Source organism: Canis aureus, chromosome 4 (genome assembly GCF_053574225.1).
Source record: "Canis aureus isolate CA01 chromosome 4, VMU_Caureus_v.1.0, whole genome shotgun sequence".
Classification (NCBI taxonomy): Eukaryota; Metazoa; Chordata; class Mammalia; order Carnivora; family Canidae; genus Canis; species Canis aureus.
The window spans coordinates 23,274,669-23,295,805 of NC_135614.1; the positions used below are offsets into that span (position 1 = coordinate 23,274,669).

The window sequence follows — 21,137 nt, forward strand, 5'->3', positions numbered from 1 at the left end:
GGGGGACCGTGCTCATCCACCAGCCGGGTGCCTGCCACATACCTAGTCCGCGCCCTGGCGCTGACATTGGGGGGGTGGGGAGGAGGGAAGATGTAAACCTCCTTATAATCTGAGCCTGACCCCAGGCTTGTTTTCAAGACTGATCACTCTTTGGGGAGCAGAAGAGGCCGAGAAGAGGCTGGAGCGCTCAGAGCAGGTTTCAGGAAAGCTAGGGCTCGGCCTGGGTCTGGAGGGACAAGTGGAGCAGAGCCCGACCTGGCGAAGGGGAAGGGCTTTCCAGGCAGGAGGAGGGCTGGGGGGAAGGGTATAGAGGCAAGAGTGAGGCAGGGTGTGGTTGAGCTTGACTGAGGCGAAAGGGCCCAGGGTGTCAGCAAGCTGGGCACTTGGAATTTGTGTCTTACCTGGGGACTCTGACACTGGGCAGTAACAAGCTTGTCTAGCCTCATCTGCAAACTGGGTGTCCCTCTTCTACATAGGGTTGCCAGGAGAGCATGTTGGGATCTAACAGTCAGTCCTGGATGTGACATGCTCACTCTGGCACGTGGCATGTGCTAGGCCCTGGACACACCTGGGGAGGTGCATCAGCCCTGCCTCAGTGGGTATCTTCCATGTGGCCAAGAAAGAGCAGCGCTTCCGGAGAGCCACCGCCGGCGATGCTCGGCCCACGTTGACGCCGGCTGACCGCAGGCTTCTCAAGCTGAAATGCCCAGCACCCTGGCCACCTTTCCTAGGCCCCTTCTATTTTAGGGCCCAGTCCCAATGGATGAACAAGGCTTGTCCAGCTCCACCACAGCTAATGACAGCCTAGCCTGCCAGGCCATTTAAAAACAGCTCCACTATTTTTATCAACAGGAGGAGGCTGGCCTAGCCTCCTCCCCAGACAGTGCCCACATGGGGTGATTTTAAGGAAACCAGGGCCTTGATAGGAAGATGGGCCATCATCTCAAATCACAGACTATGATCGTGCAGGATGTGTCCACGGAACCTTCTAGGGGGTGTCAGGTGTCACCTTTACTTGGGGTCCGAATTTAGAGATAATTCTATCCTACCTTGCCGGTAGGGCTCTGAAGGAATTACCCAGCCTCTCTGCCCTGAATATTCCTCAGACCCAGTCCTCTCTGGTGTCTCTGGGAGGAGCAGGCCCCTGTCCCCATGGGAGCCGGGGCTTGGAGAGGACAAGGCTGAGGTGGTTGTGCTCTTGGGCCAGCCCCAGAGCCCTCACCTGCTGCGACCCTCATGGGCTGGGGGAGGGGGGTGGCACAGAGGACAACTGCAGAGCACCCACAGTAGCCGGGCCAGGGGATTGAGACAGGGCGGGTAACCGGACCAGGATGGGCATCAAAGAGGCGGTGGTATTTGAGGTGCGGTGGGAAGAGGGAGGGGGTAGAAAGGTGATCTGAGGAGGGGAGGGGAGGAAGGGGCCAAGAGTGGGTGTATCCAAGGTAGACTGACAGGAGAGGGGGCACAGAGGAGGAGGCAATGGGGGGGAGACCGGGGCCCAGGACAGGGTATGGAAGGCAAGTGAGGCCCTGATCCTACAGGCAAAGGAGCCAGTGAGGGCTTCTGGCAGAGGTGAGGGTGGCAATGGCCCCATGGCTGCTGTAGGAGATGACTGGAGCAGGACCAGGTGCCTCTTGTCTTAAGGATCAACCAACCAGGTGCTCAAAAAAAAATTTTTTTTTGTTTATAAATTAGGCAATGGACAAAAACAAAAGGTTTTACTGAGAGACAAAGTATGGCCAGTACACCACCGCTCCGCTATCCCTAAGGAGGGCAATGCTGCCCTGCACGAGGCCCTTCCACCCCCTTCCCTTCCACTGCCTGCTTATTGAACAGTCTCCATCCCTGGAGCTTATTGAACATTTTTCTTGGAAGAAGGAGGGAATCTCCCCCACAGTTTGGCCAGGAAAGAGCCATTTTAAACTACTTTCAATTAGCGCTCAAGAAACATCCCGTGGACATGGGGCCTGTGCCCTCTTCGTCCTCGTGTTGTAGCTCTCCCTGCTGTTCCGTGGCTTGCTGTGACTCTTCGTGGTTTATAGGTGCTTCCTCGTACCTTTTGCACCTGAGCAGTCCTACCTCCGGGAACATGGGAGCTGAGAGTTTAAATGGCAGAACCAGGCCCAGAGCCCAGTCGGGGAGCCCTCCGACTGGGCCCCATCGCTGCCCACCTTCCACCCCCGCCCCATCCCCAGTGCTCCAGAGCCCCTTCTGGATGGTGTGGGTGGGCCGGCTGTGCAGGTTCCCGTGCACTTACTCAAACCCCAGGAAGGCTCTTACCTGAGGCAGAAGACAGAGTGGGGACCATGGGCCCTGCAGACAGTCCCAGTACGGCTCCTGGCTCTTGGGGCTGTGGGTCGTGTCATGTCGGGGGCAGTGGCCCAGAGGAGATGCACTGGGCTGAGGTGTGCCCATCCAGGTAGGCTTTCAGCTGTGGCCTAGCTTGGGGTGGGGGCAAGAGTGGGGTCCTTCCTGGTTCTGGGAGGCCCAGGGCTGGCTGTTAGCCCTCCTGAGGATGTTCCGGGTGCCTGAGGGAGCAGCCCCTGTGCTCTGTCTTCTTCCTGGAGTACAGAGAGCTGCTGGGGGCCTGGATGGAGGCCTGGAGGGTGTGCGGTGAGAAGGGGTGAGGTGAAGTGTGGCGTTCCTTCTCCTGGGCTCCCCGTCTGGGTGAGCTGCACATCTGTGTTGGGTCAGAGGAGCATCTCGGGCATGGTGCAGGGACACCCGTGCAGCAGGGAAGCTGACTCTGTGCGTCTTGGGGTGCCTATGATGTCCACACTGAGAAAGCCCCAAGAGGACCCCATCTAAATCCCTTTCCTCTTGAGCATTAGCTTCCTGTGAGCCTTCTATTAACCGGTCACTCCTACCCCTAAACCTTCAATGGTTCTCGGAAGCTAATGCCATGCTGCTGCACCCTGGCTGCACAGAGTCACCCCTGGCTGCACACAGTCTCCCCAGGAGCATCCCGTGTCTCACGGGCTCCCCTCTGATTGGTTTGGGCTGGGGCCTGGCATCTGTGTGCCGGGGTGGGAAGCCGGGCTAGGGCAGAGGGTGGGCTTCCTCAGCTGGCTGCCAGCCCAGGCCCCTTTCTTGTCTCTTCCCAGCCTCGTTCCGGCCAGACCAGCCCCTTCCAGTTCCCCGCCTGCTGGGCACCGTCCTCATGTCTGCACTGGCCCGTGGGCTGCTTGCTCTCTGCCCCCAAACCCCGGGCCCACACTGCCCCGCCAAATCCCACCCTCTCTGGGAAGCCTGTCTTTAATCATGTGGCAGTCCTTTATCTCTCTAGTGTGTCACCTGGCACCAGTCTCCTAGAAGGTGCCCAAGATGGCTTGTTAAAAAGATCGATGCCTTCCTCCTCACCCCAACACCCGCCCCCCCCATCTTTCTTCCTCAGCCACTGTATCTCTTGTCGATCCCCTGCCCTGGTGACCTTTCTAGGATCTATTCCAGCCTTGGGGGAGGAGGGCCAGGGCCGGAGGGCTGTATTCATTCACCCCCTCCTGCCCCTGCCCCTGAGCCATTTGAGAAAAGGGCAATGAAGTCAGTGAAGGACCAGTCGGGGTCAGAGGCCAAGATGAGGGTCCCCCTCCTGGCAGAGACACACCGCCCTGCCTGTGAGCAGCTGGAAGCCTGGGAGCCCAGGCCGCGGGGGTGGCGGGGAGGCCATGCTGTGCCCCCAGTTGGAGCCCCGATGGCTTCGCCTTGCCATCCGCTGGGCTCCCCTGTAACCTGAGCCAGGGCGATGCCCTTGACTGTGCTGTCCCAATCCCTGCCTCCTGTCCCGGCCTCGTGCCGAGGGCGGTGGGGGTGTGAGTGTGTCGGTGTGTAGAGCGTGTGTGGTGTGTCCTTGCGTGTTGGGTGGGGAGGACCCCCCCGACTCCCACCCCGTGCCGTCCTGCAGGCGAGAGCGGCCAAATCGGAGCAGGAGGCCAGGAGGCTGCAGCTGCGGAGTCTGCAGTACCTGGAGCGTTACGTGTACCTGGTGCTCTTCAACGCTTACCTCCACCTGGAGAAGGCGGACTCCTGGCGGAGGCCCTTCAGCTCGTGGATGCGGGAGGTGAGAGGCGCAGGCTCCCGGTGGCCGGAGCGATCGTTTCTCTCCACAGGAGGCTTCCCCGACGAGGTCTTGTCTCGTTCAGCTGTGGGTGTCCAGTCCGGCGTCCGCACCTGGCCGGCGGCTGGGCAAAGTGGGATGAGTGGACAAAGGGAGAGGGAAGGTGTGGGGAGCAGCACGGGGCAGGGCGTCAGGCTGGGCCCTGCTCTGGGCACCCCCACCCCGGGACTGACGTTCTCTGGGTGCTTCCTGTGATCGCTGTGTTCACCCCTCACTGTGCCCTGCGAGGCGCAAGGTGGCGTGGTGGCCTGGCCCCTGCCGCCTTCCAGCTATGACCTTGGACCAGCTGACCCTCAGCGCTAGGGGGGAGATCCTCTTGACTCTGTAGGTGCCACCCCCGAGCGATGTGATGGGGATTCCATGAGATACGTGGGGGGCCGTCTCCCAGGCCCCGTGTGAGCCCGTCTGCCTCACGTGGAGGAGACTGAGCACAGACCGGTGAGGCACTTGTCCTCGGTCAGCAGCAGAGCCAGGCCCTCCGCTCCGAGCCCACCACGTCTGGCCTGAGATGTGGCCTTTTGTTCCACACCCACCCCACATTGCCTCCTGGTTCTTCTAGTTCTTCTCTGGCTCAGCTGGTGGTTACAGGGGCAGAGCTGCTGCCTTAGCACCTCCAGGTCAGGAGACAGGCCTCCTTCCCCCCTTGGCAGAGCGGCCTATAATTGCCCCTCCACCAGGATGCTGGCGTCTCCTGGCCTTGCCAGCCTGTCCTGATAGTTCTAATCTGCACTCAAGGCTGGAGTTAGCTCCTGTGGGGCAGGTGGGTGGGAGGGTGGGACTGGTGACCCCAGCCAGAGTGGATAAGGAGGGGCACTGGGCCTAGGCAGTGTGCGGGTGGGGTCAGAGCTGCCAGGGAACAGAGGCGGGGCGGGGGGCCACTGCAGTGCCTGGCGGCTGCTGGGTGGTTTATAGTGAGGACCAGCCTTGAGGGTGGTCTCTGGGCAGATGAGTGTAAAGTCAGGAAACCTGTTAGGGGCTGGATCCCACCAAGGCCACATCGGGGCCATCCTCTTGGGCAGGCCTGGGCTTAGCTTCCTCTTTGGACCCCTGGGTATTGGGGGGAGCTTAGGACACTTATGCTTGGGTTCTGTTTGGAGAGTGGAAATTGGGGGAACCAGAGGCTGGGCAGGAGTGCGATGCCCTCCCCAGCTGAGCCTGGGTGGTGCATGTTGGGGGATGTCAAGGAAGGAGAGAGCTGGTTCAGCCAGGAGCATGGGCTCCAGCCTCAGGGGCTCTCAGTCCCTCCCTCCTGGGGATGAATGGAGGGTGGGGGTGAGGGTTGCCTTGGGACCTCTGGTCTGAGTGGAGCACATCCTCCCCATCTTCTAGGATGCTGGAGAGAGAAGGGGGCTGATTGTTGAATGGGTTGCATCTAGTGCCAGGCCTGGGGCCACCGGGCAACAGGGCTGATGGAGAATGTCCAGGGAGCCCCTGCCTGCCTGCCTGGTCCCCAACTGCAACAGCCAGCCACAGGGCTCTTGCTGGCTCCCACGCCCATGCCGCCTTCGCTAGCCCTCTGTGGGGTCCTGGCTGTAATGCCCAGAGCAGCCGGGCCTGCGACCCTGAGCATCTCAGTGGGAATACCCGGGCTTCATGGGCACAGGGGTACTTGGCCTCCTGCGCCACTCTTCTTCCTTACTGTCTGCTGGGTGCTTTCTGGGCTTCTGGAGCCCTCCATCATCGTCCTGGGGCATAGACACTGTTGTCCCCGTTATAAAGAAGCTGAAGCTCCTGGTCACCAAAAGGCAAACTTGCTCAGGTTGCAGAGCTGGTAGAAGGCCGTGCGGGGCCCCAGGCTCACCTGTGTGTTCGGCAGCCCGTTGAGGGGAAGAGGGTGTGGTGACGTGGCAGGGGGCAGGTGACCTCTCCCCGAGAGTACCGCCCCCATCTCTGTTGTCTTCCCCCAGGTGGCATCAAAGGCTGGTGTCTACGAGATCCTCAATCAGCTGGGCTTCCCGGAGCTGGAGAGCGTGCAGGCCCAGCCCTTCTCCAGACTGCGCTGCAGGTGGCAGGAGCAGAGCCGCAGCCCGGAGCCCTCAGCTGCCGGAGACTTCCTGTAGGACGTGCTGCCCCAGGCCCTGCCGCCCCCTCTTACAGGGCCCCGTGCAGGCTGGGGGTGCACCAGGTGCTCTTCAGGGGGAGTGGTCCCGAGGAGCCCATTCCTCAGCTTCCCAGAGAGCCTGGGGTGGGGTGGGCACCCTTTATTAAAACCAGCTTTTTATAGGACAAGTAGCGCACAGTTATACTTGTAAACAGCAGCCGCGTGGACCTCTGGGAAGGCCTCGTGTGTGCCTTGCAGGCTGCAGACGGTTTCCAAGGAGCTCAGTGCCAGCCAAAGCTCTCGCCATGTCCATGCACGCCCTCCTCTCCCGCCTCAGTGAGGTCCTCACAGCCTTGGGTGCAGAGCTGCTTTCCCCATCTTGTGTTCTCTTGCTGCCCTCCCCACTCGGCCTCTCCCCACTTGCTGCCTCAGCCCTGCCCTGGGGCCCCTGGCTCCCCAGTGAGTGGACAGGCTCTGGTGGATTTGTCACCTCACCGGCAGCTGTACCAGTTTCCTTGCCTCTCATGCCCTGTCTCCAACCTGGAGATTCCAAGAAGCACAACTACTGTCCTGCTGGGTCTGGCGGAGGCTCTGCCTCTTGTTCCCTTCCCCCTGTCCCTCCCCTGGGGCCGGCGGGACCGAGGAGGTCCCCAAGGAGCTAGAAGGGAGGAGTCCCTGTCGGGGGTAAGGCCCTTCTAGGTGGATGCAGCCCCGTGGAAGAGGCCTGCTCCATTTCCCTGGGAGCCAGGGTGGGAGGTGCAGAGAGAGCCCAAGCCCCCAGAGGCAGGTCCCTGTGCACGTCTTCCCTGCCTTGGAGCCCCGCTGGGCCCCATGTCCCCCGCCGCTACAGCAGGAGCCCCGAGGACTGCTGGGTGACCCTGAGTGAACAGTGGAGTATGTGAGTCTCCGGGCCAAGGGAAGTTCCAGGCCATTCTTGCTGAGGACCCCTGAGCTTCACTCCAGAGGGAGCAGAGGGGCCGAGGCATGGTGAGCGGGAAGCCTCGGGAACAGCTCTGTCCCCACAGTGGGAAGGCTGCTGGGCCTTGAGTCTTGCGCTTCTTCCTCTAGGGCCCACTGTCCACCAAAGCCCTGGGGGCTGTGGCTGGTGCAGAGGCCGCCCTCCTGGCCTGGCTCGTGGTGGCCCGGGAGCCCTCCCTGGGTGGGTGCGTGCACTTCTGCAGAAAAACAGGTGGGTGGACGTGTCTCTGGTCACGGGAGAAGAGGCCAGAGTTGTTCACATCTACCCACTATTGGAAAACATTTGGCCTTCTTGGCTGAAGTCTTCTGCAAAACTACTGTATGTTCACTACCTTTTCCCATTTGTTTTTGTTTTTATTTTTGCATCTATTAGAGAGTTTTCATTTCTTTGCAGACAAGGTCTAGATGAGGGGTCAGAGATTAGGCTGAACTGGGAGGGATCCTCTGTGTTCTCACGGGTGGCCCTGACTTTCAGCGGTGCTGGGACCACTGGCCGGTTGCTGCGCCTCTTTGCCTCAGTTTCCCCGTTTGTAAAATGGGAGAATAATACTTGCCTACCTACCTCACAGGGGTGTTGTGAGGATTCATTTGTGATTTTTTTTTTTGTACAGAGCTTTTGAGCATTAAAAATGGCTAAATGTGAAGTGTGCCTGTCTGCTCTAACATCTGTAGTACGTTCTAGAACTGATGCTCCTTCAGAGTAATGGGTGGGCAAGGTGAGTTGAAAGCACCAGTTCTCAGAGAAGGTAGGTTTTTCCAGACATCCTTCTTTTTCTTCACATCCTTAATGTATGACTGTCTCACTCTGGATGCCCAGGGCTGAGCCTCTCCTTGAAGAAAGCCATGTAACAGGCTAATTCATGCTGAAGTGTGAAGGACTGTCGTGTTGTTCAGGGACATGGAGCAACATGGAAATTCAGGGGCTGTGACAGAGGGTGAACCTCAGGCTCTACTCCCTCCTCTCACTCTTGCAGGCTTTGGTTGGCCTCTTTTAGCCCCCAAATTCTTGGACACAATGGCATCGAGAGGTTGGTGTGTAAAGAGGCAGAGAGCACCGACCCCAGGCTCCTCTCCATGCTCTCCCAGCGTTAGGGGAATAAGACCCCCTGGGTTGTATTTCCACGGTCAGCTGGAGGTGGTCAGAATGGAACCCAAAGCTCCATGTGCTAGGGTTGGTGATCTTCCCAGCCTGGGAGGGGAGGCCTCCTGGGGTTATTTCCCAGCACGACAGAGCCTAAGGATGCTCCACGTGGCTTCTGAATGGGAACGCAGAGACATGCATACCGGCGTGTGTGCGTAGGTGTGCGTGGTGTTGGAGGGGACGCTTCTTGGCCCAGGGTCAGAAGGTCTGGGTAGGGATATAGCAGCGCGGATGCTGTGTTCACGGGTGTGTCCCCTCAGGCTCCCTGGGCCTGTCCAGCCCGTGGGAGGGCATCTGGCAGGTAGGTGGCAGTACTGGATCCCATGCCCGTAGCTCCTATGGTCCAGGGCATCGGAAGCCTCTGTTAAATGAGTGAATACAAAAAATAATAACTAAATGAGTGAATACACGTGAGACCTTAGAACAGCCCCTGACATGCCGTAAGCTTGCAGTCAGTTTTAGCCAACTTTGCAAAGTCTCCCTGCAGATCCTTTTGGGGTGCTCAGGAGTAGTCTCTCACTTATCCTGTGTCTGGTCATCGCTGTGGGGGCATCCCTACTGCTTCCGGAACTTCAGACATCGCTGAGGCCCTCCCTTGCTCAAGTGCCCAGGTTAGGCGGTGTCATGTGGGACAGGGCCTGGGGTCTGCGTTTACTTGTAGTTGAGGAACTCGCCTAGGTCCCTTGGCTGAGCTGTCGCCCTATCCTCCGCCAGCCCCTTGAGGGCCCAGCACCTAGGCCAGCAGCCTCGATGTGCCCAGCTGCCACTCTCTTACCCTGTGTTCTTTCCCAAAGGCTTCTGAGTCTTCTGGGGACCTTGCCACATCAGTTTGCCCCTGGGCCCAGACCAGATGGGCCTTCCCTGGGACCCTACCCGACTTAGGGGCGTACCTGTGGGTGCTAATGAGCACATGCAGGCTTCTGTATCTAAGGGTGTAGGTTGGAGACGGCACGTAGGTGGGCTGTGGGCAGTGATTCAACTGGGCTGTGACGGACAGCCCCGCCTTCCAGGGCCTGTGGTATTTCGGGGAAGACAGTCAACAAGTCATCCACACTGGGTATGGCGAGAACTGAGATGGCGCAGGCTGCCCGTACGCAGAGCAGTGAGTACGGTTCAAGGTCAGAGTTCAGCCCGGGGTCCTGGCTTCCATTGCTGTTGTCTGATGGAGCTTCTAGAACAAAGAAACACCAAGGACATGGACCTTGGGGCCTGGAGTCAGGCCACCTCACCCCAGGACCCCCACAGCACAAATGATCAGCGTTCTTTCTGACCCTGCTTACTCTCCCTGCCTGGACCAGACTCCAGGAATTGGCCATATTCTGGGACCCCTCAGAGGGCCTTTGGCTTCTCTGCTCATCCCAAGAACCAGTTTAGGATGAGCTGGAAAAATGGAGCGCCCACCCAGATGTTACCTGACAGGTCTTCCTTGCCAGGTCCAACCTCGGGTCCCCCAGCCTCACCCCCAGCAGAACCCGCACCATCAGATCTTCACATTGGTTTTACCTTACAATAGGCTGTTTGTCTGTTTCTCACATAAGTAAGGCATGGTCAGCAGCCAGTTATGAAAATTCAACCAGTCTCTTTATCCCCCCCAGCCCCCACCCCCGCTCCACCCTCTGGCTGTTGAAGCACACCCCTCTCTGCTCCGGGAGCCAGAATGCTTTCAGCCTGTGTACCCTGACATTTGAGATTGTGGGTGAGTCACCTTGTCTCTCTGAGTCTCAAGCATCCCCACTGTAAGTGAGATTAAAATACTTATTCTGTAGGGGAAGATCAAACCTGATGTAGGGGCCCAGTGCCGTGCCTTAGCGCAGGGGAGTTCCTGCAGGAATGGTCTCTGCTGAGTTTGTTAATATGAGACCCGAGCAAAGGAGTCCGGCTGAGGTGTCACCACAGTAGTGACGTGGACATGGGAGACTCCCTGGAAGTCGGGGAAGCTTGAGCCAGTAGGCGGGTAATGCTGGGGAGCCAGAGGCCCATGGGTGCCCCCAGCTCCCCGGGAGGCTGAGCTCCCCCCAGGTCTCCTTCCCTCCAGGAGGAGCCAGTTCGAGGGGACGAAGGTACTCCTCAGTGTCTCAGGTGGCTGTTAGGGAAGCCATGCTGACGTCTCTAACAACCAGCGCAGGTGTGGGGCAGCCTGGCCCAGAGGGAGCCGGCATCAGGGCGGATCCCTGGGTGAGCTGACCAGAGAGTGTTTCTTAAATTTGTTGGCAGTTGGATGAGGGCAGACAACCCGGCTTCCAGAAAATTGCCCTGCCCTCCCTTCTCCAGGAGGGGCCACGGGTCGTACGGACTGTGGCCAGGACACCGCTGCTCTGTCTGCCTTGTGGATAAGAGGGGTGGAGAAGAGACGAGGACAGAAAGAGTTGATACCCCCAAATCTGCACGTGGCAGTGCAAACCTCCGATTATTTCTAAATAAAGGGAATACCCCATTTTAAAGGTTTTCAATATGCACCTCCCCTGTGTGCTCTAGAAAGGTCCTTTTTTGCTGTCCTACGTGAGCATGCTGTTTCCCACTCTTGCCAGCACTGCTTGCTACACTTTTAAAGTTTTTGCCATTTTGTGGCTCAAAATAGAATCTCATAATTTTGTTTACTTTTGTGTTTTTTTTAATATGAACTTAATTTCGTGTGTATTGGCCACTTGTGTTTTTTTATGAATTGTCTGTGTCCTTTGCTGACTTTTTCTTTGGGGCGTTTGTCTTTTCCTTCTTGATTTATAAAGATGGTAACGCTTGCTTTCCCATATATGTTTCATTATTTTTAGCCTCACAATGTCATCAGACACATGCGTTCCCTTAGAGCCTGTCCCCTTCGTCCTTCTATGCCCTCAGCCTATTGGTTCTTAGATCAATAACCTTTGCTTATTTTATTAGGTTCTCTATGACTTAGTCAGGTGCTGTATTTGGCTTTGTTTATAGTCACATCCCATTTGGTACTCCAACAAGACCCCAAGGTAGTTTTAGGATTCCCATTTTACAGATAGGGATACTGAGGCCCAGAGAGTGTCTGATTCCAGGCCCAGCTCATTTCAGAGGTGGGTGTCGGAGCTAGCAATATTGGGATTCTCTTTGGTAGTGGAATCCTCTTTGACATTTTCAAGGATTGGAATCCTTCTGGAGGAGTGCCCTAGCTCTCTCTGGTTGGGTGGGGCAGGCGTTGTGGGGGACAGATGATTTCTCTGAAAACCCTCCCTCAAGGTCTTGTGGTTCTCGGACTCGATGTTGTTCAAACCCGTATGTTCTTTCAAGAGGTTCCCCTCAACGCCCACAAGAAATGCTTGTTTCCTATGAGTCACAGTGACAGATTTTCTAAGACTTGGACCTTTTAAGTGTGACTTCATATCTCCTCTTAGTGGATTCCTTCCTTTTCCTACCATCTGCTCACGTCACCCATGCGCAGAGCCTATGGGACAGCATGTCTACACTCTCCTGAAGGAACTGTCATTCTCTTTGAACTACGTGAGGCCGTCTTCTGGGCTGAATTAAATACCACCGGTTTATGACAATACCCACTTCCCCCTTCTTACTCTGACATTTGAGGTCACCCATCTTTTTAACTTTTCCAATCTGATGAGGAAAACAGTAGTCTTATTTTTATGTTAATGTGACTTTTCCAATTACTATTGAGATGGAACGTCTTTTCATATGTTTATTGGCCCTTTGAATTTATTCTCTTATGGGTTTATTTTTCCATCAGGTTGTCTTTCTTAGGTTAATAGGCCTAGGGACGCCTGGATGGCTTAGCGCCTGGATGGCTTAGCAGTTCAGCATCTGCCTTCAGCTCGGGGTGTGGTCCTGAGGTCCAAGGATGAGTCCCACATCGCACTCCCTGCGAGTGAGCCTGCTTCTCCCTCTGCCTGTGTCTCTGCCTCTCTCTCTGTGTGTCTCATGAATAAATGAACAAAATCTTTTAAAAAAAGATTAATAGGTATAAATGTTTAATATGATCTATTTAGTTCATAGATAGGTAGTTGGCTAGATGTACAGCAAGTTCTTTCACTCAGTCTACCTGGTCTTAGTCACTATTTTATTTTAAAAATACTTTATTTATATGTTTGAGAGGGAGAGAGCACAGGTCAGGGAAGGGGTGGAAGGAGAGGGAGAAGCAGGTTTCCTGCTGAGCAGGGAGCCTGATGCAGGCCTTGATCCCAGGACCCTGAGATCATAATCTGAGCTAAAGGTAGATGCTTAACTGACTGAGCCACCCAGGCGCACCCTGGGCATATGCTCTCATTTCTCTTGGTTAGATACCTAGGAGGAGAGTGACGCACACGCCAGGTGTGTGTTAGACCTTTTAAGAGATTGCCACACTGATGAGCAGTTTCATCTCCACCAACAGAGTGTGAGGGTTCCAGTACCTCTACATCTTTACCAACACTTGTTATCATCTGTATCTGTAACGTTAGCCGTTCTGAGAGGTATGTAGTGGATCTAGTCCCATCCCCGCCCTCCGGTCACATTTTAAATGTATAACATTTCTAGTTCATTCTTTTATGGGGTTGGATAAAGCCTCATCTCTTTGAAGATCTTGTTATCTGAAGGCTGATTTGGTTAGTCCTGGTTCCTTGGGTGTTCGTTCTTCAGTGAGTGGGGCGCTTGTCTTTCGTGTTGTCGGTTGTCCCCAGCGGCTGATGAATTTTGGTTGTGCGCACGTGCGATTTAGCTGTTAGTCTGTTCAAGTGATGCACGGTGGGCTGGGTAGTTGCTGGAGAAGCCAGTTGTCCCAGGTCACTTAACAAGTAAGGGTGTAGCCCCCCATACACATCTGGTCTGGGAGGGCTTGGGGAATGCTCTTCCCTCCCGATGGTACCTATAAAGGCCCTTTTGCCCAGTTTCATTGATAAAACAAAGACCATAAACAAATGTTTTTTTTTTTTTTTAATAGTTGTGGGGACATATTAGGGGAAGAAATGACCATGATGTCTATATCACTGAAGTGTTTCCAAGGAAAGCCCTAGTATTATTTTCACATATGCTACAGATTCTAGTCAAGAATAAGCTCCCGTGTGCCCCGGCTGGGGTCCCTGCAGCACCTGCTTCAAGTACCAGAGAGGAGTCACAAGGAGTCACTCAGAGTTTATAAGCTAATTTGCACGGTTTGCTTAATAAGCACATTTGCACAGTTTAAATGGTTTCCAAAGGACTTGAAAGCATTTTGGGTTCTTAACAAAGTCATAGAATTCCCTGCCATCTCATTTGCCCGTGAATTGGTTCTGCAAACTATATTTTTGTTTTGTTTTTGAAATCACAAACAGATGTTTATGTTTAGACTGCCGGCTCCAGTTAAACACAGGCTTTTCTACTTCTCCTCTGCCCAGCTCACTCCATCAGGGGTGGGAAGTGGGGGTCCGGCCAGGCTGCAGTCGGGTCCCGGCCCCTCCCCTGAGCTGCCTCCAGCGTCTGGCTGCTCCCTTTACAGCTCCTGTCCGGGAGAGGATGGCCCTTGGGAAGAAAGGGAGTGGGCTTGCCAGGCCAGTCTGCAGGGCTTTGAACAAGCCCTTGTTCTGTCCTGCCTGCGGAGTCTTTGCCTACCAGCTGAGGTCAGAGTGACAGAGGAGTGTCTGCAGGCCACTCCAGAGAGATGCTCTGCAAATGCATGCTCCCCACTTTTCCTTCAAGCTTCCTGGAATTCCCAATTCGGCATCCCCATGGTCTTTTGGTCCAGAGAGTGGGTGTGGGAGCTGAGGGTATGGCTCACTGAGTGCCCCAGGGTGGGGAACCCAGGATGCCCCTAGTTCTAGCCCCCGGAGAGCTGTGGGCAGCCTGTGTGAATCATTTCCAAATGCCGTGGAGAGCAGAGGGGATGGCCAGGGTAGGCTTGCAGGGCAGGATGGACCTGGGCCGAAGGAGTGGGGAGCCAGAGAGGAAAGAGGGGCCCCCCATGAGCCCTCAGCTCTGTCTGGGAGGAAAGGAGAGATTTAGGGTGGTGGGCATTGCCTCAGGTCTGCAGCAGCTAGGGGTCTGTTGCCCTGCGAAGGTCTGGGGGCTGGTGCAGGACGTGTACTCTGGACCGTTGGGAGCACAACTTCTGGTTCAAATCTCACCCTTTCCGGCATCCAGCAATGCAGGAATGTGAAGAAGTTACCATGCCTTCTTGAGCCTCAGTTTCCTTATCTGTAAGTGAGGCTTTAGGAAAACAAAATGAAATAATGCATATTTACACAGGGCCTGCCCCATAGCGGCCACTTCAGTCATGGTAGATGAAGGTAAAAGCAAACAGAAACCCCTAGTGTCCCATCCTCACGTTTGTGCCTCTTATGCACCTATGTCTGTGACCAGGGGCACCTTGGCTGGCTCTGGGGGGTTCCTTTCTCCAAGTATATCAGCTCCCCACACCACCATGGGGCAGCAGGGAACCTGGTCCTTTACAAGGGGAAGCCTTAGAAGGTGAGGATGGGGGAACCCACAGCTCTCCCTCCAGCCCAGCCCAGCCTCAGCATTCCTTGCCTGCCTTCTCAGGAGCTGGGCGCCTGTGTTCACTGTCTCACCCACTCCTGGCTCATAAGTCCTTTGGGGGCAGAAATGTATGTCAACATCTATTCACTCACCAATGCTTATATGCCAGGCCCGTGCTCGGGGCTACGGATCCAGTTATGATAAGACAGGACGACTTAGCATACTGGGTAAGAGAACCCCGCCACCCAGAAACAGGCGCCCACCCATTCAGCTTCCTACCCCTGCCCCTGCGTGAGCGTGAGGATGGTCTCCCCATTGGTGGATCTGTGTTCGAGTCCTGATTCGAACACAGGAAGGACAGGGCAGAGACTGGCTAAGACGCCAGTGGCCGGCTATGGAAACAATTTGGTGGTTTCTCAAAGGTTAAACATAGAACAACAGCGTGACCCAGCAATTCCACGCCTCGGTATGTACCAAAAGAAGCGAAAGCAGAGACTCAAACAGATACTTACACCCCAGAGTTCCTAAGCGGTGTTGTTCACAATGGTCAAAAAGTGGAAACAACCCAAGTGTCCATGGACAGATGACTGAACAAACGAAGCGATGGACACGTTGGTTGGAATATTATTTAGCCATAAAAGGAGCAAAGTCCTGCCACGAGCTGTGATGTGGATGGATCTTGGAAACACTGCTTAGTGAGAGGAGCCAGACACAGAAGACAAACATTGTGTGATGCCACTTATACGAGGCACCTAGAACAGGCAAATGCAGAGAGACAGGAAATGGACTAGGAGTTACAGAGGCTGGGTGGCGGGAAGGGGGGCTCACGGTTCACAGGGCGCAGAGTTTTTGCTGGAGATAATGGAAAAGTTCTTTTTTTAAAATATTTATTTATTCATGAGAGACAGAGACAGACACAGGCGGAGGGAGAAGCAGGCTCCATGCAGGAAGCCCGACACGAGACTCGATCCCGGGTCTCCAGGATCAGGTCTTGGGCCGAAGGCAGACGCTAAACCGCTGAGCCACCCGGGAATCCCCAATGGAAAAGTTCTAAGCAGAAATAGGCTTACACAACATTGTGGCTGTATTCAACACCACTGAACTGTGCACCCACAAATGGTTAGAAAGATGCCATACTCTGTATATTTTATGACGTTTGTAAAAAGCGATTGGCATAGAGAGATTCATTCCTCCCCCTGTGGGCATCCCCCTAAAGTGGGTCCCGTCCAGCCACTCTGAGGCATGGAGGTGGTGGTGAAGACGACGACGACAGGGACACAGTGCAAAATGTGCGCTCGACATCCCAGGAGTCCGACGGTGGCACGAGCGGAGAAGGTTCGGGACAAGTGGGGGAAGGGACATCATTTCTCAGATGGGGATTAAATGCACCAATACGTGTCTGGCCCTTCAAACGCTACAGCAAGCGCTGCAGAAATGTTGTTAGCATTTCATCTGTGGTGTTGGTGACGGGGAAGGAATGGAAGGGAAGGGGCGAGGGAAGGCAGCGAGTCTCTCAATTCCTGCGGCTTGGAAAAATGCTTTCCAGAATGAAATCACACGAAGTCCCCCGTCCCCCTGGGAGAGCGGTGGGTGTGGACAGTACGACAGTACGATGCCCTCCCTGGGTCACCGCCTCTGCCAGCGGCGCGGGACCTTAGGCAAAGGTCCCCGGTCCTAGAGGTGCTGATTCCCGTGAACATGGACAAAAGGGGGGCAAGGACGTGTTCCGGGGGTGGGGGGAGCAGGATGGTTCAGTGTCACAGGGAGTTTGGGTTTCCCAAGGGAAAAGCCAGTGTCCTGCCAGCGAGCTGACGTCACTGCCCTTTTAAGAGGAAGCTGGGGACCAGCTGTTGTGCAGATTAATGCTGGTCCTAGATGTCCCAGATGTGCAGAGGGAGCCCGGCCGTACGCAGATTCCAGCACAGTCTGCAGAACAACAGCAGCTGTTCTGGGTCCCGCTGGCTGGGTGGTGTGTCTGGGCCTTTGGGAAGAGGCAAGCAAGCGGGGCAGGGCTTCCTCCAAGCAGGGGGAGGGTGGTGCTCAGGGCGTGTGCCCGGGGGCGGTCCAGGTGTTGAGTCCATCCGGCCATGCCCACTGAGGCCCAAGCTGGAAGGTGGTGTAGACATCAGTGTTCTAGCCCCTGTTTTATGGCCGGGAACCCCGGGATGGGACGGAGGGGGGTGTGTGTGATTGCAGTGTGCTACAGGGAACTAATTGAGGTTGGGACTCAACCTTGGATCAAAATCAAGGTTCATATGATCTGTCTCTGGCTCATCTGGGGTGAATGTGTGGCCGGGATCATTTCATTTGTGGCCTGGCTTGGATGTCAGTCCTCGGCTGCTCTCGAAGGTCCTGTCTGTGATGGGGTTGATCTCCTGTGGTGCATGACACTCACCCTAGCCACCTGGTGGGACTCTCAGCTGTGCCAGACCCACTCCCCCAGCCCGGCCCCCAGCCCCGTCCTGAACTGAATGAAGCCAGGCAAGGGCTCAGTCTGTCCTAGTCCCTTGGGGGGCCCGCTCGGGCTATGGAAGCCTTGGCTGGGAAAGGCCTCATCCGAGAGCAGGATGCAGGTCATGGAGAGGGATCCCGTGAGCAGGTTAGGGGTGGGGCTGCTCTCCTGGGATCACACCTTGCCTAGGCCAAGTGAGCCCCAGCTGTGTCCAGAGACAGAACGGCCGCAGCTGGGAGCGACTTGGTTATGCCTGGGGCCACTGAAAAGAATGAGAGGCCATAGGTAACTGAAGAGCCATCCGTCCCCGTCCAGGAGAGGCTCCCGTGTCAGTTGGCAGGAGCAGAGGTGACGGCCGGGCCAGCACCGCCACTGGGCAGCGTGTGGTCCCTCTGGTGGCCTCACAGAGGGAGGCGTGAGAGGCAGCCATGGCCCGCACTGGTCCCTCCACCCAACTAAGTCGCCGACAGGACCAGAAATTTAGGTCCACAGAACCCCTGATCCGCTAACGAGGGCTGCGCACTGTAAGAAGGCAGGTTTCCGGCTAACGTGATGGCTTGCACTTAGAGCCTGCCACGTGTAGAAGGGCTGCTTCTGTAGGTAATGAGTCCCCTGCCTGTGGGAGAGTTCAAGCATGGACCGGAAGACTCTTTGGTGGGTTCCATTCATTCATTTATCCATTTCCCAGCTAATCACCCATCCAGTGTTTTTCTTTTTTCTTTTTTCTTTTTTTTAAAGATTTTATTTATTTATTCATGAGAGACACAGGGAGAGAGGCAGAGACACGGGCAGAAGGAGAAACAGGCTCCACGCAGGGAGCCCGACGTGGGACTTGATCCCGGGTCTCCAGGATCAGGCCCTGGGCCGAAGGCAGATGCTCCACCACTGAGCCACCCGGGCTGCCCCATCCAGTGTTTTTCAAGCATCAAAGTTAGGCCGCTGCTGCGCTGGTTGATGCTCGGTGACTAAGACAGAGATGACCCTTGGCCTGACAGTGGGCCGTGACCTAGACCTGGAAGCTGAAGAGAAGTTGCAGAAAGAGGAGGCAGCCTGTGGGAAGGGCGAGAGAGACGCGGCCGGCAGAGGAGCGGGCAGCTCAGTGAGGCAGGGCGTGCTGAGGGGCACAGTTGAGAGGGAGCCGACATGTGGGTCGCGTTAGGGGGTCTGAGCTTTCTTCCGGGAGCCACAAGGAACCAGTGAAGAGTTTTAGGCAAGGCAATGACGCAGTCAGATGTGTGCCTTAGCTGGTTCCTCTGGAAGCAAAGCCTGAGGCGGGGATTCACGGGCAGGTAGTCTATGTGGGGAGTGGTTCCAGAAACTACCAGTAGGGGAAGGAGGGATTGAGACCAGGAGGCAGGACAGCCAAGAGAGCACGTGCGGGCAAGCAAGTCACCACTGTGGGCACGGGAGCTTCCCCTGTGGGGGGCCCTGGGAGTCAGGGTCGACTGCGTCCCTCAGAGTTATTCCCCCCCACGACGGGGAGGGGGCTGGAGGTTTCTGCACCACCCGCCTCCCATCAGCCATTGGGTGAAGGCTGTTCTGGGCCGGGGCGGGGGCACTTCTGGCTTCCCCGTGGGGCAGGTAGAGGGGGCCTCCCTCAGGGCCTCAGGCAGGGGGTGGGGGCCGGCTGGGAGTGGGCCGAGGGAAGGTGGCCTGCGTGCCAGCACCACAGTGACCGCGGGCTGCAGGGACCCCGAGAGGCAGACAGGAGCCAGGGATCCGTGAAGAAGCCACAGGAAGACGTGTCCGGGAGATGTCGCTGCCCCGTGAGGCTGTGGTTATGAGGCAGGATGTGGGTGACGGACGTGGGGCATCAGGCACATGGTGGAGAGGATGCACAGCCTCCCGAAGCTGCAAGGGCCCCGGCACCTCCCCAGGGCTCTCCCTACCCCCACGCTGCTGGCTCTCCAGAGGGTCCTCCTCTGCGTCAGCGGGGGCCGTGCCCCAGAGGTCACTCAGTGTGTTGGAAGGGAGATGAAGGGTCTGGGAAGGAGCTGCTTCAGCAAAGCCCCCAAACTGGGCTGTGCTCAGTGCCAGCCCCAGGTCTCAGGAGAAGGAGATCCCTTGGACCTAGGGGAAGGGATGAGAGAAAAGCAATGCAGCCGAGATCCCCCAGCTCCCCGGCCTGAATGCCACCCTGGTCCCAGTCCGTGGGCACATCTGTCTCCCCGTCTGTCAGGCCGCAAGAGGGCGGGTGCTCTGCATGGCACATCTGCGGGATGTGGCTGACGGGAGGTGCTCCGTAACCACCTGCTGAACCGTGGGACCTGCGAGGGGTCCCAGCTGTTTCGTGCTCCATGCGCTTGGGTGGGGGGAGGCAGGTGCTGGGGACAACTGAGCCGTGAGGGAGAAGATGGGGTGGTGTCATCGGCCAGGGTTTTGCCAGAAACAGAAGCCAAGCCTGGATTTAAAATAAGCAGAAAAAGGATTTAGCTCCAACCAATGACCGATGGGAGGCGGTGCGCTGACACCCAGCTCCCTCCATGCCGAGCTGGGATAACTCGGGGTACGTGTTCCTCATTGGCTCTGGTGGCCCACAGTGGCGACCTGCTGAATGGCCGGCCACCACCCCTTCCCTGGCTCACTCCTCCTCTCCCCTGCCGGGCTTCGTGGAGTTGCCTGTGACATACATCACCTGTCCTCAAATCTTGGGCTCACCTTTGCTTCTGAAGGGACCCCCACACCTGGGGCAGGTGCCTCCTACGGGCCGACCCCGTCACGTGTCCTTTCCTGGTTGCAGGGGACGATGGGGAAGCAAGAGTCAGGCATTTTCAGCTGCTGAGTGTGGGTGGGGTGGCTCTGCTTTCCACGGGACTCACAGGTGGTGTGTCACCGGGGCCCCTGTGGGTCTGCTGGGGCTTCTTTGACAAAATATCACAGACGGGGGGGCTTACAAATAGGAGAAATACATTTCCCTGACTTCCGGAGGCAGGAAGCCCCAGGTCAAGGTGTCGGTGGACTCAGCGGGCCTGTTTGCTGTTTGAAGAGCACCTCCTTCCGTGGGTCCTCATACGGATGTCTCTGAGGCCTCTTTTACCTCGGCAGCCCTCCCATGGCACCCCGTCCTGATACAACCGCCTTGGGCCTGGTGACGTCAGCATATGGATTTTGAGGGTACGTGAGCACTCAGACCATAGCGGAAGCCAACGAGGCATTCAAATTATAATCATTTCAGGGAGGTCTGTTTGCACGACTGCATTAGAAATCACTAACCATGAGCAGCCCCGGTGGCTCAGCGGTTTAGCGCCGCCTTCGGCCCAGGGCGTGATCCTGGAGACCCCGGATCGAGTCCCCGTGTCGGACTCCCTGCATGGAGCCTGCTTCTCCCTCTGCCTGTGTCCTTGCCTCTCTCCATTTGTGTGTCTCTCATGAATAAATAAGTAAAATCTTTAAAACAAAACAAAACAAAACAAATAAAACAAGCGGCCTGGGGCTCACAGTCTCCCAAGCGTGGGCAGAAGTGGCGCTGTCGTACTGCGTCTCCATCGGGGCGGGGGCGAGCCGCCCTCCACGGCCTCGGCCGTTCCTCCTTCCGGGCCATCCCGCACCCCTTTGGCCGAGGGCCCTTTTCTCTAGAGCCCGTTGGGCTCTCGGTGGCGCTGTCGGGTGGCATCGCTGGGACCTAAAGACCTGGCTCTGCCGGTAACTTCTGCAGCCACGGGTACATCCTGGGCCTCAGCTTTCGTATGTGTCAAACCAGGAGGGGCAACGAGATGACCTTTCAGTACCCCATGTGTAGCACTGACCTTCTAGAAAGGCTCACGGCCCCCCTTCCAAACAGTCCTGAGAAGGGAGAAAAATCAAGAGTAGCCTTTGGGGAAACCAAGGCACTGGGCACAGAGCGATGGCTGGAGGTCACTGGTCCTGTGGGCACATAAACGAAGCTCCCCTCTTTGGTCAGAGCAGGCCCCCCAGCCAGGCCCGCCCTGCTCCTGCTTTCCCAGAGGGGTGCGGCCCACACCCATGTTTATTTTTGATTGGTGCAGCGGCCAGCATGACATTCCAATGTTTT

General features: G+C 56.6%; 1 protein-coding gene across 5 annotated transcripts in view; it reads left to right on the forward strand.

Annotated features, from left to right (window-relative positions):
- PALD1 (phosphatase domain containing paladin 1) overlaps nucleotides 1-7,777 on the forward strand; it is a 93,295-nt gene extending 85,518 nt beyond the window's left edge. For all 5 annotated transcript variants that reach the window (XM_077894850.1, XM_077894851.1, XM_077894847.1 and 2 more), the window contains exons 19-20: nucleotides 3,902-4,057; nucleotides 6,022-7,777. In XM_077894850.1, coding sequence (XP_077750976.1) covers nucleotides 3,902-4,057; nucleotides 6,022-6,174 — 309 coding nt within the window. In that variant the 3' untranslated portion in view covers nucleotides 6,175-7,777. The remainder of the gene's footprint in view (nucleotides 1-3,901; nucleotides 4,058-6,021) is intronic.
- Nucleotides 7,778-21,137: the final 13,360 nt, after the last annotated feature.